Source organism: Squalius cephalus, assembly GCF_949319135.1.
Source record: "Squalius cephalus genome assembly, chromosome: 15".
Classification (NCBI taxonomy): Eukaryota; Metazoa; Chordata; class Actinopteri; order Cypriniformes; family Leuciscidae; genus Squalius; species Squalius cephalus.
This window is the reverse complement of record NC_137136.1, coordinates 28,919,706-28,934,920: the sequence shown is the minus strand read 5'-3', so window position 1 is coordinate 28,934,920 and position 15,215 is coordinate 28,919,706. Positions and strand designations below refer to the sequence as shown.

Here is a 15,215-nt window from a genome sequence, read left to right as displayed (position 1 = left end):
CTGATACCAGCTACCTGAACTCAAAATAGAAAATAAATCCCCACACAAAAAACACATACACATAAATTGTTGAAATTTAGCAAAAGTGATGTACATAAAGGGAGATGGCATTAAAATTGCCAGCAACAAAAGGGAGGGTCATTTCTATTTCCCCAAACGCCCTCCTCCTCCGACTCCTCCGTTGTGTGCCTGTAATTACACCTTTTTGAGCAGAGCAAGGTTAGTGTAATTACTTCATTCACAGCACAGGATATTAGCATAGCTAAGAGAGCAATTTATTCAGCTTGGCAGGAGACACGTCTGTGTGTTATTGTGGAGATGAGTTATCCAGCCGTTGACAAACGCTGAGATCCCAGACGAAACAGACTTACAGTCATAATGGCTCTCTCCATCCGTCCGTCCGTCCGTCAGTCCCTTCATTTGAGTTGCTGTGATTGATCTACCAAATCTGCCTACCTGGACGTGTTCAAGCCCACTGCTGACCATTCTAGTGTTGTCTTAATTGTGTGAACATTTTTACACAAATCATGTTGTAATCCTGCCCGAGGCTGCCTCTAATGAGGTGTTTTCTACAGTGAGTAAAGCAGTGAGACAACAGAGTCAGTGAAAAGAGATGTGCAGGATGCAGGAAGAAAATAAAACTAGATTTAGGTAAATATCCCTAATCAGAATATTTCTGTCATCAAGCTATAATTTTGTGAGATCATGCAAAAACCTGTGTGTATTTAGCATCAGCCATTTCCACGCTTAGCCATCATCCAATATAAATAAACTAGTGAGAGTGTGAAAGGTTTTAAAAACTCTCAGTGGAAGAAACATTTTCTCTTTTACAGATAAACTAATACATGTATCAATGAATCCATGTAAGGGTGTGTGTGGCTGACGGCAGCAGAACAGACAGGGCTGAACAGGGCTGAAACTCTGCCAAGCTTGCGCGTATACACGCACACACACACGTGCACACACAGGGTTTTTGTGTTTTACGCGGACTCTCCATTATCTTCTATCCCCTAAACCGACCTCTAAACCAACCCTATATAAAATATTCTGCATTTGTACATCTAAAAAAAAAAAGAAGAAAAAAAAAAAAGCCCCCTGAGTTTTCCTCATGGGGGCTGAATCTTTGGTGCCACAATATACAAGGTTTTCAGGTTATACACATACACACACATCTCTTTATTAAGGCCCAATCCCAATTCTATTTTATACCCCTTCACCTACACCTACCCCTCCCCCCTTGAAACAGTGTGGCAAGGGGTAGGGCTGAAAATATTACCCTGAAATGGGACACCACTACTACACCGTTACACGTCATCATACATCGTCGCTAGCTCCTACGTCAAAGGAGATGCACCAATGTTTATCATAAAAAGATGACCATAAACATGAACACAAGATTGAATGTAACACAAAAACAAATTATAATTTGTCATTTAAATCCTTATTAATGCCAAAAATACTCTCCTTGTTCTCTTGGGCAGCCATGTTTAGGGCCCTATGAAATCCGGTTTATTTTTTCACCAAATTCTGTGTTTTCTGTTTTAAGTTTTCTGGATTCCATTTTAATAGTTTAATCAAATTTTAATAATCAAAACACGTCTAATTAATTGAATTTAAAAAACAATAATTGAACAAACTTTTTTGTCAAACAAAGTGCTGCACAACAGAGCTTTACTATTAAAATTTAAACATGGAAGAAAAACTGATTATTCCTTAAAAAATAAAGTTTTAATAATAATTTATTATTATTATTAGGGGCCAAGCACCGAAGGTGTGGAGGCACCTATTGTATCTGTTCCCGTTCTTATTATTATTCTTCCGACTGGGAGTCTATGGCAGCCCATAGAACCGATTGCAGGAAAGTTGTAATGGTTTGACATTCGGATAGAGGACAGTCCCAACATTAATTACACCAATTTTGGTGTGTCTAAGTCATTCCCTCTAGCGCCACCACCTGTCCAAAGTTTCACTTTTATTTTGCTAATAACTTTTTAACCGTAAGGCCAATCAACAAAATTCTTTTTCCTCTGATTCCTGAGCTCATGACGATTTGATTGCACCCTATGACTTCATTTTCCGTCATAAAAATATGGCCGCCATTTTGAATTTTGTTCGATTTGCACGAAAATTGAACCAGATCATCTACAGACCATGCCGACAAAAAGTTATGGAATTCAAGTTGAATCGCTTAACCGTTTTCGATAAACCCACGAACAAATTTCACGTAGCGCTTGCGAAAACAGACGTAAGGCTGTATCGGATTCAGATGAAACTTGGTACATGTCATCACAAGCATGACCTGAGGCTACATGCTGCGTTTCGGCGCAGTGCCACCTACTGGTCCGGAGATATGAAAAATGGCTATTTTTGCTTATAACTTCTGAACAGTTTGTCCAAAAATCATAAAATTGGTCTTGTTAGATTCAGGGCAACATGCCGATTCGATTGATATCCAATTTTACCATATCGGCCATTTTGACTGTCGGCCATTTTGAATTATGTGCTAAAATGCTGTATTTTAAGAACACATCAACGGATTGTTACGAAACTTGGTATGGGTCATCAGCACGATGCCCTGAAGGAGCGTGAGAAATTTCGAAACAGCGCCACCTAGTGGGAATTTTTTTTTTCAAATGCTTATAACTCTGGGTGTGGTCGACTTATTTTCAAGAGACTCAACTCTTTAGACTCCTGAATCCTTGCCGAGTCCAACGATACCAAACATGCTAGGTTTCGCCTTAAGGTTTAGGTAGCGTTGTGATTTAGCGCTTAAAAAACATTTGGTTATATCTTCGAAACGCTAGTCCGATCGAGACGAAACCACCGTCAGAAGTCTGAAAACATAGGTCGATAGCTAAACGCCAATGCCCAAATGCAAAAATATTGATAGTAAGGGGTAGTAAAATCCAATCCAAAGTCATGTGTCAGTCATTTTTTAAGTGTTTTTTCATATAAATGTCTATAACTCCAAAGCGAATTGAGATATCTTCACCAAAATTGACACCAAAATATGGGCTCACTCTGAGGACACATAAAAAAAATGGTGGGACTGAGCCTCTTGGTGGCGCTATAAAAGCTATAGTATAATAACAAAACATGAAATTCTCATTGACTAATACAGTTTTGTGAAATAAAATGCTACACTTAAAAGCATTGGTGTAATATTACGAAACTCAGAAAGTGCATTCAGCACCATCCCCTGAAGGTACTCAAAATATTTTGAGACAGTGCCACCTAGTGGTCAAAAGTTATTACAAAATTTCCAAAAAGGCTAATAACTTTTGAATAAATCTAGCTATTGAAATGGCACTGGTCTTAATAGATTCCTTGGGTCAAGCCGAGAACATAGATACCAAGTTTTCCTTATTTGGCCAAACTTCCTGTCCGCCATCTTGATTTTCATTCAAAACCTGCTTTTTCTAACTCCTCCTAGACCGTTTGTCCGATTTTCACCAAAATCGAATCGTATCATCTCCAGACTGTGCCGACTAAAAGTTATGGATTTCGTGTCGATAGAAGAAACTGTTTTCGTATAGCGCAGCAGCAAAGTTGAGGCATGATGCTAAAAGCACTATTCAGGCTTGATCTCTGCAATGCCTTGACATATTGACACAAAACTTTGTATGTGTCATTGTCACTTAACTCTGACCACATCACATCAGTTTTGTAACTGCGCCACCTATTGGTCGAAAGTGATAATCCATTAAATCATATTTTTATTTACTGTTTCTATGATTTTTCAGGCATTTTGCCTAATATCCTCTTTAAATGTCTTTAATTGCTCATTGTTGCAGGTGGTCTGACACTTTCAGACATGTTGGCATGTCTTGTCATCTGATTGTGCTTGGCCCCGATAATTGCTGCTTGCAGCTATATTCATTATTATTATTGTGTGTCAGTATTATTATTACAGTGAGACTTAGCTCAATTTTACTGTACAACTGTAATATATTTCTGTCACAATTCCAAGTCAAACTTTTATTTTGACAGGTTGCTGCGAAGACGATAGTTTTATCAAATGAAACCGTAAAATGCTGATGAAGTGACCCTCTGGGTCTGGAGATGAAGTTCCTGTGTTTATGTCCTCATAGTGAGGCTGCAGAGGCTGAAAACACAGCGAGCGTCATGTGTGCTTCAGTGTGTGTGTGGTAAATGGAATCACGCGTCTGCACCATTTATTCACACAGAGACATGCAGAACATGCAGGATTCATAAATTATTTTTTACATTTTTTTGTGGTTTAATATTCACAGACACTGGTCTATATCACGATTTGATTTAAGTGTATTGACCTGCTTTTTATTCATTCATAAACAAAAAATAGACAAATTCCGTTAAATTCCGCGTTGTACAGTAAATTCCATTTATATGACTTTTTCCACATCGCAGAAATCATAGGGCCCTAGATGTTGCCGCTGTAGCTGGTGTATGCAGGGAAATTTCTCATACCCCTTTGTTTGAAGTGGGGTCCTGAAAAATCTTTGTAATATCTGGGCCAATTTTTACTCGCATCTAAAATTTTGGTGTCTTAGCCGGTAAAAAATATTTATGGCCAGAAAATTGGCAGGTGTGGCAGAAAGAAAGAAAGAAAGGAAGAAAGGAAGGAAGGAAGCAAGGAAGGAAGGAAGGAAGGAAGATAGATAGATGAGTGAGCTATCTCACTATGGGAAACGCCTCTGGGCGTGACAGACCTGGAAGCACCAATCACACCACGTCTGTCAGTTGACAGACCAATCACGACAGTGATGCAGGAGTCCGGCCTCCCTTATATATACCAACGCCGATGGTCCCTACTCCATTCTCTGCATATCTATCCCCCGTGCACTGCAAGGAGGGAAGTGTGGTGAGACACACTTAGGACGGAATGAGCCAGTGATGGCTCAGTGACATCCAGTCTATAAAATCGGACAAATGTGTGAGGCAAAGCCCAACTTGCTGCAGCACATATGTCCTGAACGGAAACGCCCTTAAACAGTGCCCATGAGGTAGCCAAACCTCTGGTAGAATGAGCTCTCAGCCCTTCCGGAGGACAGAGACCCATGCCATTATAACTTAATATAATAGCTTCCACTACCCAGTGGGACAGGCGCTGACGCGAAATAGGTTTCCCTTTATGAGAATCAGCCCATGAAACAAATAACTGATTACTCTTCCTTAGTGCTTTCGTTCTGTCCACATAGTGACGTAACGCACGGACAGGGCACAAGCAATGAAGCCGCGTATCCTCTGACGAGGAAAAGGGCTGCGGATGGAAAGCCAGTAAATCCACCTGTTTACAGGCGAGAGCTGACTCACTAACTTTAGGCACAAACGCTGGATTCGTTTTGAGAGTTACTCTCGAGTGATCCATAGCGAACTGCATACAGGAGTTATGAACCGACAACACGTGAAGTTCACTAACCCGCTTTGCAGTCGAAAGAGCCAATAATAAAGCAGCCTTTACCGAAAGGAGCTTTAATTCAACACTCTCTATAGGCTCGAAAGGGGGCTGAGATAGTGCGTTAAGGACCACAGACAGATCCCACGGCAGAATCAATGGCTTTGAAACCCTGTTCAAACGTCGTGCACCTCTCATAAACCTGCATACAAGCGGGTGTTGACCTATAATGTTTCTGTCAATCCCCACATGACACGCAGAAATTGCGGCAAGATAAACCTTAACAGTTGAAAAGGCTCTGCCCTTATCCAAAAGTTCCTGCAGAAAACATAACGCATCCGCGACAGAACAGAGAAAAGGGACGATGTGTCTGTGTGCGCACCATCGCTCAAACAAACTCCATTTCCGATCATATGCAGAGCGCGTTGAAGCTGCTCATGCGTTCTGAATTGTTTCAATCACCCGGGGAGGCAAACCTTTCACACTCAAGTTTAACCTCTCACGGGCCAGGCCCAAAGAGCCACTTTGTTTTGGGCTGGGTGAAAAATCTCCCCGCGCGCTTGTGAGAGAAGGTCTCTGCGCAACGGGAGAGGCCATGGCTGGTCGTAAAGGAGTTGAATTATCTCCATCAACCACAACTTCCCTGGCCAGTTCGGGGCAATCATTATTACTGAGTGACCGTATTCCCTTACCCTTCTTAAAGTTGGAACGATCAGACTCAGTGGAGGAAACGTGTACAGTAGTGCGTTTGGCCACAGGTGCGCCAGAGCATCCACACCCATAGGCGCGCCGTCTGTCGCCAGAGAGAAGAATAGAGGGCACTGAGTGTTTTCATGTGAGGCGAAGAGATCTACGGCAGCTCTGCCGAACCTCTCCCACAACTGGCTCACTACCTGAGGGTGGAGAGTCCATTCTCCATACAGAGGATTTCCTCTGGACAGGAGATCCGCCCCCACATTCATTATTTCCGGGACAGGGGTTGCCCGTAGTGAATGAAAATGCTTCATGCCCCACACGATTAGTGCGATAGAGACAGGCCATTTCCCCTTCGCTATCCTGCCCTCGCACACTGCACCCCAACCTGTGAGTGACGCATCCGTTGTAACCACCTTTCTCAGAGAAACTGCTACCAGCGGAGTCCCTGACTCGAGAAAAGAGCGATCTATCCACTGACGGAGAGCGCGCATTCAGAGTGACATCACTATCACTTTGGGGTTGAGGTGGCGTTATCCAATGGATAACAAGTCCAGTTCTGAAACTCCCTCATTCACAACAGACCCAGTGGAATGACAGAAACTGTCGAGGCCATCAGCCCCAGAAGACGTGACGGCAGTCTCTTGCCGTCATAGAGATCTCTCTCTGCCCCCTGGCCCGTCTGCTGCGACGGACAGTCTATGGAGAGTTTAGCCGCCGCCCTCCGGCACGTTTTCAGTAGGTCGAGCTCCACCTGAGCTGGGGAGGGTGAACCTTTGCTTAATGCGCTGCTTGGCTGGGAGGGATTCGGCGGGAGGATCGCGTCGTCGTCATCCTCCTCACCATCATCCTCCAACAGACGAGCGATGGCCTCGTCGTCATCATCGTCCTCCTCTCTTTCTTCCGTAAAGGATCCAAAGAGGGGAGGAAGTTGGGGGGAGACTTCGTCCATAAACTCACCCCAGCTGCATGACGCAGGGGGCTGTTTAGTCTCCTCCGCGGGCGGCGGAAAAAAGCAGGGATCTCCCTTGTTAGTGGCCGCGACTCGCACTCTTCTTTCTAGCACCCTTGACGGGAAGAGAGAACAGTGAGGACAGCACTCAGGGTTCACGAGGGCTGCCTGAGCGTGTCTCACACCCAGGCATGCGATGCACAAAGGATGATTATCCTTGCCTGATATCATTGAACCGCATGCACACGGACGTGAAGTTTCTGCTTTCGGTCCACCGCTTGCAGAACTAAAAATAGTAGGCTATCCAAGCTCACCACAACGTGCAACTCGGAAAAGGAATATCTAAGAGAATTCGCCATAACACGTTAATTCTCTTTGTATACCAGAATCAAATCAAATCACTGTTACAGTGTTAAATCAAATCACAAATCACTGCCGGACTCCCGCATCACTGTCGTGATTGGTCTGTCAACTGACAGACGTGGTGTGATTGGTGCTTCCAGGTCTGTCACGCCCAGAGGCGTTTCCCATAGTGAGATACCGAGCGAATGTTTGAAAGAGAATCGAACCCGACCCGAGCCCGACAGGCATAAAGATATTTATGTCCGAGCCCGACCAGAGGCCAACAGTTAAAACATTTTCTCATACTAATGATACATGTACGTTTGTTTGTGTGGAAAGCCCGCTTTTATTAAGCAACTGTAGGAAGGCATTCGGAAATGTCAACAGGATGAGTGCATCAACGCACCTATATAATAAGCTGTTTTAAATTTAAAATGTTCAATGCCTTATCGCGCTTATGTGACCGAACCCGACCCAAACCCGAACATAATTTCTAAATATCTGTCCGAACCCGGCCCGGCCCGGCCCGTCGGGTACCTGCCGAGGACAGAGAGGAATGCTGGGAAACATCAGAGAACCAAGCGCTCACTTGAATGCATGACTCCATCCCTGCCACTATCAAGGCACCTGTGGAGTTTACACAGGATTTACTCACTAATGATCCCAAACCAAGGAGGATATTAATAATAACACCATAACAACAGCTAGAAGTTACATGTTTAAGATACAAAATTAGCTTGTTACTATATTCTTGAACCGAAAATTAAAATGTTGTCGTCATTTACTCCTAACCTTACGAGTTTCTTCTGTTGAACACAAAAGAATATTTTTTAAAACATTGTTGATAATCAGATACTTGATGGTAGCCATTGATTTTTTGTCCTACTATGGAAGTCAATGGCAACCGTCAACTGTTTGATTACCGACATTATTTAAAATATCTTCTTTTGTGTTCAACAGAAGAAAGAAACTCATAGGTTAGGAGTAAATGACGACAACATTTTAATTTTCGGTGATGACAACATTTTTGGGTGAACTAACACTTTAATGAATCATTTATGTAACTTGGGTTTAATAAATAGGTGTAACAAAACAATAAATATTACAGCATTGGTAACTTGTTGACAGTAAATGTTGTTCCATTAAACCAGTAAAGACGTGGCTCATCACTGACGCTGATTCTGAGCTCAGCATCCAGCATAACCATCATCTGTGGATTTTACAGAGCACTTTAGCGTGAATAGAGTGCTGTGATGTCAACACGCTCTGCTGCAGGCTTGTTTTAGGAAACACACACAAACACGGCTGACTGTGTAATTACCACGCTAACAGCTGACCACAGGGAGCTAGGGGCAGGCTTACATTATGCAAATGATCTGATCTGAGGCCACTTGTCTTCCTTGCATGCAAATTTCAATCAAAAGCAACATGGGCCTCGTGAGTACACAGACTGAAGCAAAGGAACATACAAACATAAAGAGACACACATGAGCAAATTTCAGTGAGGATCGCAGCTTCAGATCACAAGATAATGGTACTCTGAAATGACCTGATGGAAATCAGCCTCAAATAATGATCTGCATTTTCTGAATTAAGAGCTCAGACAGACGGTGTATCCTTTTGGTGAAACGCACACGAAGGAATCATGATGTCTTTCCTCTTTTTCTAATTACACTTATTCAGAGAGAGAGAGAGAGAGAGAGAGAGAGAGAGAGAGAGAGAGAGAGAGAGAGAGAGAGAGAGAGAGAGAGAGAGAGAGAGAGAGAGGGGAAAACAGATGCATGAATAAATCTAGCAGATCTCGTTTGAGTAAGACACACTTTGACAGTTGCTTTCAACGTCCAAAAATGTGTCAACAAGTGCCTGGGCCAGAAAACAGGAATTCAGTAACTCAAGAAGGGTGACACTGCATGAAGATGTCCGTCCGGTTAACTTACATCAGCAAATATGTATTCTGAACCTTTCTGTGAACACTAATTCTGACTCCAAGTTCGCAGTGGTTCGCAGTCTATTTCAGTTGCCTCAAAATAGCAACACGCCAACAATGTGCCTGAACACACCTAGTTTTCAGAAATGGCAAACGCAAATGCATTTGCCATTTAAACAACGTGGTGCAGGACGTGAAAATAGAAACTGCATCGGGCTGAAACTAGCAAAACACACTTGCGTCGTGCCTGGCGCCGCATTGCACCGGGTATATGATAGGGCCCAATATCTTCCTTTGGTGAGCATGTCACTACATAAATATGTGTGTATCTAAGCTTTTTTAAGAGTCTAAGGCCCGGTTTCACAGACAGGGCTTAGACTAAGCCAGGATTAGACCATAGATCAATTAGGACATTTAAGTAATTTTTATAAACATGCTTAGAAAAAAACATTACCGATGTGCATCTTAAAACTAAAAAGGCACTGATATATTTTTAAGATCAGTCAGTGCAAGTTTATTTCAGTGGAAACAGCTCAGACTTACATTTTAGTCTAGGACTAGTCTTAAGCCCTGTCTGTGAAACCAGGGGTATGAGTTTTATGTAAGGCAGATTAAAGGACAGTAGACTCATCTAGGTAGAAATAAAAGATCTAGGAAGAGATGCACCATGTGCACTAGCTGTGTTGGCTAATACTAGACTTATTGTCTGTCAGCACTGGTCTGAAGCTGGACAAAAACTAACCATTGTATATTTTTAAATCAACATTCATTATTGATTTTTTGGCCATCAAACATTATATTGGTGTTTATTTCATTGCTAGCTGCTTAATGCATCACCTTCATGCATAAAACACAGATCAACGTCCACTGAAGCAGGGAGCTGGCAATCCCAATGACATTTATAGAAGCTGAAAGCATGAAATATTAAAAACATCTCTCTTAGCAGCACTGCAGTGCTCTTTTGTTAATTAAGAGCTTCTCTGACCATTTTCTCAGGCGGCTGAAATGCACTAATCAGTGCAGCTCTGATTAGTTACAGTAATGTGGCATCAGAAATGTGACGAGAACATTCAGAGCCACTAACTGGACTGATGCTGGATTTTGTCTTTCTGTGATAGAGCCACAAGGGCTGGGCTCTGCTGAAACTTTAATGATGTCATTAAAACAGCGCTGGAGGGCCAACACAACTTCCTGTTCCTGTCCAACATCACTCTACTATTCATAATCATCTTTCTAATCTTAGCTTTTGTTTAGTAATAAAATCACTGTAATACTATGTGCACATTAAAAAAAACTATTAAAAACAACTATTATATATTTTAATATATTTTAAAACACAGCTTTCTCTTACCTTGTGGTCATAAGGGTTGTATGAGTGGAAGAGAGCGGAGAGATCTTTGGTTCTTTGTTTTTTCTGTGAAAGTGGAAAAACAACAACACACCAATATTAATTAAAGAAAATAACTTAGTCAAAAAATGATCTGAAGGCCAATTAAAATGGCATCAGACACACAAGCAAACACTTAAAGAGAAGAAAATGAGGATATCTGCCCTCAAGACCTCTGTTTCTGTAGTGCCTATAAAAGCCTATAAGTCCTTAATTTGTAATGAAATGCAAACACTGAGCACAGAGGAGATGAATGATGGCTTTTAATGCAGTTAATTATGAGCAATTATTCAGCGTCTAGTTGAAGAGTAGTCATGTTTTACAGCCAATGGGGACGTGAAGAGAATTTTCGAAGAGAATTTAGGCTTGTTCGACTTGAACCGGCACTGCACAGACCGATCGGTTTATGACATCAAAGTACCGCGAGAGCAATTCAAAAGCATAAGGAGCCGTCTGACAAACATAGAAACAGGAAACCAAGACAACACAGACAAGGCTGCCAGGGCAGAACCCTGACACTGTAGTTGACATGAAATACTTAATAAATGTGACATTCTATACCAATTTATAGCTGGAGCTATAGTGACCGCAAAATCTATTCAAAATTGAATTTAAACAATTTTCTTCAACTTTGTGATGTGAAATCACTCGTGAATGATTCATGAGTGATTTCACATCACAAAGTTGAAGAAAATTGTTTAAATTCAAATCTGTAATGACATGAGCAATAAAAAGAAAAAAAGAAAGAAAAAAAGGATGTCACCATTCAAGACTACAGTAGACTGAACACTGAATATATTTTAAATGTTGATCATTACTTCAATTTGGGTTGGTAGATTTTGCAGTCAATATAGCTCCAGCTATAAATTTGTATAGAATGTCACATTTATTAAGTACTGTATTTCATGTCAACTACAGTGTCAGGGCTCTGCCCTGGCAGACTTGTCTGTGTTGTCTTGGTTTCATGTTTGTCTTGTGTTTGAGCACATGGCTCTGTCTTGGTCTGTGTTTGCCATGTGCTCCTCATGTCCCGCCTCCTTGTTTCCTGTTACCACGCCCCCTTGTTTAGTCCACGTCTGTCCTCGTTTCACTAATTGTGCTCACCTGGGGCCCGTTCTTCATACGTTGCTTAAAACATCCGAGATCAAATGAGACATCCAAGATGATATCATCGTGCTAATCATGATCCGGCTAATTGGGTTCTTCGAACACACCTGTTGTTTATGATTAGTATCGCTGGATTGAGTTATCTGAGATAATTGCGTGTTCATGCGCTGGTTTAAAAGGGGATATGTATCGATAGTAGAAACATTGATCAGCAACGCTGCTATTGGCTGTTCAGCGTGGCCAAAGAGCGGGCTCAGTTTTTCTCCTCAGCAGAGCAAGAACTAATTGTCGAAGTTTATTCGGAATTTTAATGTTTAATCAAAATGCCAGGGAACACCTCAAAGTCTGCAAAAGCCAGGAGAGAGGGCTGGCAAAAAGTAGCAGACAATTTAAATCCGTTAGAAGTGGCCATGTTAGATGTTTTTATCACTTAATAGCCTATATTTTTGAATTTTAATAATTGCATAATTACTTTGTTCATTGTAATGTCAGAGTCACCACACTAGAACATGGGAACAAAAGTGAAGTGCAAAAATATTCTACATAATGGTAATTTTTAGTTATATTATAGTCTCTTTTATAAAAGGCACTGTTAAATAAATGGTGTTCTGTTTATAAAAGCAACCAAGAAAAAGGCTGAAAAAAAAAAAAAAAAAATCTTAGTAGCCTACACTGTAAAATAATTTTTGCTGCATTAAATTAAGGCCGTATAGTCATTTCAACTGTTAAATCTTGAGTAATGATGAATTGCTGACTTGTGAAAGTGAAAACTGATAAACTTATGTTAATGTAAAAATATTTTGCCATGAGTTATTGATCTAATTTTTCCAGAGTGTAGTTCATTGTAATGACATTGTGTTTTCCTCTTTTGTGCACTTTTACATAATACACCAACACTTGTATCTGTTCCCAAGAAAGTGGTGGCTGAAATATGTGCAGTAAGTGGACATTTTCTAACTTTCCAAAGGAAAGAAAGTATATGACTTAGTAATGTCCATTTGTTTCCATTGCACTGGACAGTGAATAAACCCTCTCAGATAACTGTCATATGGAGGAACTAGCCAACCTGCAAGTGCATAAATAACTTTACTTCATTTATACTTGTATGCTTTATGGCTGCAATATAAGTTGCAGGATTCCACATCTACAGAAAGACCTACAGAAGAGTCTGCACAGACAGGCCTACAGGTGGGCAGTGTATAGCCAACTTTTCCTTTTTATTTGTTGCATGAGGCATGTGTCTAATATCTCTTGTTGCAGGCACTTGACCACTGGCTTTTCTTTACAAAGAACAACTGAAATAAAACTCAAGGAACTAAGCATATTTGTCTTTTATTAAACATTTAATGAAAAGTGTTTTTTTTTTTTTGGGCAATGTTGTGTAATATGGCACATGCAACAGTGTCCCGGGACCTGTCAGGTGTGCAACCCTCAGACTTCTCAGACACTGACATCTTCCCTTTAGTTAGCCAAAGTTCATTTCATTGTGTGCCCTTGTGCTGGCAAGAGCTGCATTGTAACTGGTTTTGGTCAGGGAATGGGGTCATAAAACACCTGTCTGCAGGCAGGAACATGTCATAATCACCTATGAAAAAATGCAGTTCTGTTAGGATCAGCATAAGCGTATGTAATACAGTGAGCTTGATATTTAATTGTGGAACTTTCCTTACCACTTTCAAATAATGTGCATAAATGTGAATCTCTGAAAATTCTTAAGTCATGCACAGATCCTGGCCATTTTGCTTTCACTTTTGTGATATGGAAGATTTTAGTCAACTGCCTTCTTTTATTTGATATAATATTACTAATCTGGAATATTAAGAATCACAATAGTAAGTGGGCTGCACATTTACATTGTGAACCCCCTTTCTGTTCACATAATCTCCTTCATTGAGGCCTTGATGGCAGTCTATGGTCTAGCCTATAGTCTACCAATCACGTTAGTGAAGCCTGAGTGACATATACTGTAATCGGCATGGTCATGATTGCATGATCTTCATAAAAAATTATGATAGCCTAAAAAAAACTGCTTTAAAAAAAACTGCTTTACAACATTGGGTCTTAACCCTTGTGTGGTGTTCATATTTTTGTTACTCAGCCAGTGTTCGTGGGTCTGGTGGACCCGCTGCATTTTTGGGTTTTTAATTCAACACAATCAAAAATGTTATGTTAAAATACTCAACAGATGTTTACTTCATCCCAATTACAAGCAATATAAACAGCATATATGGTTAATATTTTCTCTTTACCTTTGTTAGATCACATTTAAGAATTGCAACCTCGTGTGGGAATGGCAGGAGTAGAAACACAAAACTCACTCTTGCACTCTTTCACACTTACACACAATCTCTCTCTCACACGCACACACACACACACACTCATGCAGACACATACACACACCCACAACACACAAAACACACACACACACATACACATGCACATACACACACACACACACACACACACACACTCACTTGGATATGTGGTGTATGGTCACTCTCCATTGGCATAATGGTTTTTCTAATGTACAAACTGTATAATATATCCCCCTACACTAACCCTACCACTAAACCTACCAATCACAGAAAACTTTTGCCATTTTTTGAATTTCAAAAAACACCATTTAGTATGTTTTAGTATGAGGACACAGATGTCATCATAAACCATGTTTACGTTGTAATACCCATGTCATTATACACATTTGTGTCCTCATAAACCATATACAAGAACATACACACACTAACAGCAGGCCCTGACAGGAGGAGGACAGAGTAAAGGTACACAGGACCTACAATTTCCACACTTTTATTAGCCCCGGGTCCAGTGGACCCGAACATCCTGTGTGTAATATAAATGTGTAGGGGGGGTGTACAGTGTGTTTTCATAAAAAATGTGTTCTGATATATATTCCTCACAGAAAATGAGCCAAGGCCAATGAGTCTCAGTTTGCAAAAATAATTAATTGTATCATTTTTCTTTTGATAAAAAATGAAAACGGGTCCAACAGACCCGAACACCATACAAGGGTTAAGTGGCTTGGAAATGCCACAAAAAAACCTAAAACTGTTTTTTAAACCTAAAAGCGCCAGGTAAACTCCGAATGACACAACAGACAGCACTTTCCATCAAGTTCTCCGCATCTCCAATAGTGTAATGGAAAGAGCAACTCGCAAATAATCTTATAGGGCAATGCAAACAGTTTGTGCTGTAGTTAAAGCCCGACTCTGACAAGTCGAAAATAAATGTGCGTTTCCAACAAATTAATAATGTAAACGACAATCTCACGAGTCACGAGAAAAAATATATCTCAGAAAGTGCACTATCGCGCTGCGCTGGACTTCCCGTATCAGCTCCGCTTATGAAGCCGCAGTCTAATCCTGTTTACATGAAATAAGCCTGCTCCCGAGCAGGTTTAAGCTTGCGCACCTGT

General features: G+C 41.0%; 1 protein-coding gene across 1 annotated transcript in view; it reads right to left on the bottom strand.

Moving 5' to 3' along the window:
- Window positions 1-15,215, bottom strand: part of cdkal1 (CDK5 regulatory subunit associated protein 1-like 1) — a 603,253-nt gene that overhangs the window by 57,644 nt on the left and 530,394 nt on the right. The window contains exon 12 of the mRNA XM_079894178.1: window positions 10,643-10,705. Coding sequence (XP_079750304.1) covers window positions 10,643-10,705 — 63 coding nt within the window. The remainder of the gene's footprint in view (window positions 1-10,642; window positions 10,706-15,215) is intronic.